Below are 3,017 nucleotides of genomic sequence, written 5' to 3'. Positions count from 1 at the left end.
ACGATAAATATTTTTTTGACAAAAACCCTAAAAAGAGAACAATACCTTACTAACCAATGATCCAAGAAAAGTATAGAGGTGAAACAGTTGAGGACATTAAACGGCTGTGTATCATATTTGATAACGACAACATTGAGATATATGGCATAGTGTAGGTCTGGCCGATTCTAGGCAGACGCTAATAGCGTCGGTGTAGGGCTGCCACGCTAGAATCTGACTCTAAACATCTCTTTTCTTGTAGTGTAGTCTATATTACTTTCAGATTTACATCTTCATATTTCACTCTTACGGTGATATTAAACTCGAAAAGAATTGTCATGTCACCAAAATCTGATAACATCTATGAGATCAACCTATCAAAGAATATGGAGCATAGTCTTTCAAATCATTCATGTTTGTTCTTTCAGACGACGTTATCTATTAGACCATCTGAATCTAATGCTTATTATCAGTTGACATATATTGATTATAGAAAATAGTGTGTCTATCAAGTATCAATGTTCTTCTGGTTCTTACATGTTGATTACATTGGATAATGAACATAACATGTTCGTGACACCTATAAGTAGGGGCAGTTCTAAGGCCCGGCGAGCTTGGGCAGTTGCCTGGGCTCCTGCTCAAATTTTTTGCAATTTCTTATGTAAATCCTTTTGAATTTCTTATATAAATCCTTATAAATTGGGGTATTTATCAACAAATCAATTCTTCTCTCAACGATTCTTCAACGGATCTATTCTCCAGTGCAATATAAGAAACTTCTTCCTGACTGTTAAATTCGAGACTGATGAATATAGTAAATCATTGAAGGAGCTTTGTTCAACAAAACGTTGTTACAAATACCTTGTACAAGTTGTTTATTGAATATCCTCTCTAACTGAGAGTTTCAAACTTGTATTAGTATCAAACCATTCACGTTACATAATTTACATTATCTCTTGAAAAGTTATCTTTGATAAGAATTATTCCTATTTGTAAACTCTCTCATGTTGAGGGGTATGGTGGTTAAATGCGTCTAGTGAGTCTAGTTCAAACCATGCACAGATCTTGCAGAGACTTGATAATACGTAAAGCCTAATGAGGCTTGGGAAAGAATATATGCTACCTACTGAAGCTTGATATATATAATTTAGAGTTTGATCAGGCTTGTGAAAGAATACATGGTGCCTAAAAAGCCTTACATAATACTTTTTTTTTCTTCACAAAAGCCTTACATATTTGTTTAAATTCTTGGTGAAATGCGGCTTGGATTGGTTCGGTTTATCGCAAGATAAAAAAATATCACATTAACTCTAATATTGTCAACTTGTTACAAAATAGACATAGGACATTTTATTTTGCTGTTTATATGATAAAATATTAGGTAAAACTTATATCAAAATAGGTAAAATCAAGAAGAAACATAAGCATGAAACAAATTATTGGGAAGAAAAGGAAATAAATTCATCACTGAAAATGAATTGAAAGAGATGGAGAGGAATTAGATTCGAACCTGATGGTGCTACAATGGAAAAATCGAATCAAAAGAGATTATTCTTGCGGTTTGGTTTGGTTTAGTGGCTGAGATGCAAACCGCAAACCAAATCAAACCACGCGGTTCAGTGCAAAAGTCATCTGAATTCATCCGAACCAAGTGCGGTTTTTTACAGTTTCAATTTGGATTGGTTTGGTTTGCGGTTTTTCTATTAGGTTGGCTCGGTTTTGAACACCCCTAGTTGAAACCAAATATACGGACTTGGATAAATGAACCATTACAGCAATCATTTGGAGATTAAAAAATAGTCTTTAAAAGTAAAAATAACTTAAAAAACAAAGCCTACATGTTTTTTTTTAACATCAAATAAAATTAATAAACCCAAATCCTCTTTGCAGCAAAACTAGTCCCCTTTGCAGCAAAGAGCCAAACACAATCCCAACCGGACACAAACAAACTAAGGCCGAAAGTACCCCAACACAAACACTCATAAAATAAACAAACATACATGAAGACCAACTTTAAAACAAAAAGAGAAAAATTATTCATAACTTGAATTTCCCTACTCCTTTGTTCCATTCATAGCTCCATTTCCAACCTCCTCTCAATCTTCAATTCGCATTCCTTTCATCTTTTGATTGACCTCCCTCAAATTCTCATCAATAACATAGGACAAATCATTAAGATCAGGTTTGCTCATTAAATATCCATTAAATTCTGTGGTATGAATGAAATGATGAATGATATTGGTCATTTCCTTCTTTCTGGTTTCCTTCATTTGTGTCTTCAACTGCTCATAGACTTTTCCAATGCTTTGCCTCAAGAATACTTCTTGATCCACCATCTTTTTACTTCGTTCTAGTCCAGGCAAACTCCTAAACCTGGATATCACACTTCTAACCCCTGAATCTGATGGCCAAACCTGTACTTCAGGATTGTTTTGCTCGTAAATTATTGCACCGGCTTCTATTCCACAAAGAGTGCTAATTTCATTAATCTTCTTCATAATTCCTATTACAAAAAAAGATATATCCATAAAAAAAAATATAACCTATAGTAAAATTCCAAATTTATTAAATAAAAATTAATTCACGAAGTTTCACAATTATAAAATTATAATTTAAAAAACATATACAAAACTGTTAATATATGTTGATTCTATAAAAAAAAAATTATACGTATGATATGCAAAGAGAGGCTAAAACTAACCATTTTTCCTCTTTCTGAATGTCATCCTCCTCTTCGAGTCACATGTTATGTATGCTAATTTCATCTTACCTCTAGCCATGATAGTGAGGATCAAAAAACAAATTAAAAATTGTAAAAATGTTTTCTGTTATGTTTTTCTTATTGCTCCTGTTGTACTGCTTATATAGACAAATTTGAGATACATTAAACTATTTAAAAATATAATAATAAATATTTCATATAAAAAAAACTATAATATTAAATATTGTAACAAAAAAAATTAAATACAAATTATAATCTTTAAATAAATTTGAATATATTAAAGACCATTTAATTCTATTGACTTATAAAAAAATAT

The 3,017-nt window shown here is 31.7% G+C and overlaps 1 protein-coding gene across 1 annotated transcript; it reads right to left on the bottom strand.

Annotated features, from left to right (window-relative positions):
• Nucleotides 1–2,075: 2,075 nt before the first annotated feature.
• On the bottom strand, nt 2,076–2,759 carry LOC25491075 (agamous-like MADS-box protein AGL80). The gene is made up of 2 exons (XM_024778903.1): nt 2,750–2,759; nt 2,076–2,482 (listed from the first exon to the last, which is right to left on the bottom strand). Exons 1-2 carry the CDS (start codon nt 2,757–2,759, stop codon nt 2,076–2,078), a joined length of 417 nt encoding a protein of 138 aa, XP_024634671.1.
• Nucleotides 2,760–3,017: the final 258 nt, after the last annotated feature.

The sequence above is a fragment of the Medicago truncatula genome, chromosome 3 (assembly GCF_003473485.1).
Source record: "Medicago truncatula cultivar Jemalong A17 chromosome 3, MtrunA17r5.0-ANR, whole genome shotgun sequence".
NCBI lineage: Eukaryota > Viridiplantae > Streptophyta > Magnoliopsida > Fabales > Fabaceae > Medicago > Medicago truncatula.
The sequence above is the reverse complement of the archived record's forward strand: the minus strand, read 5'-3'. Positions and strand labels throughout refer to the sequence as shown.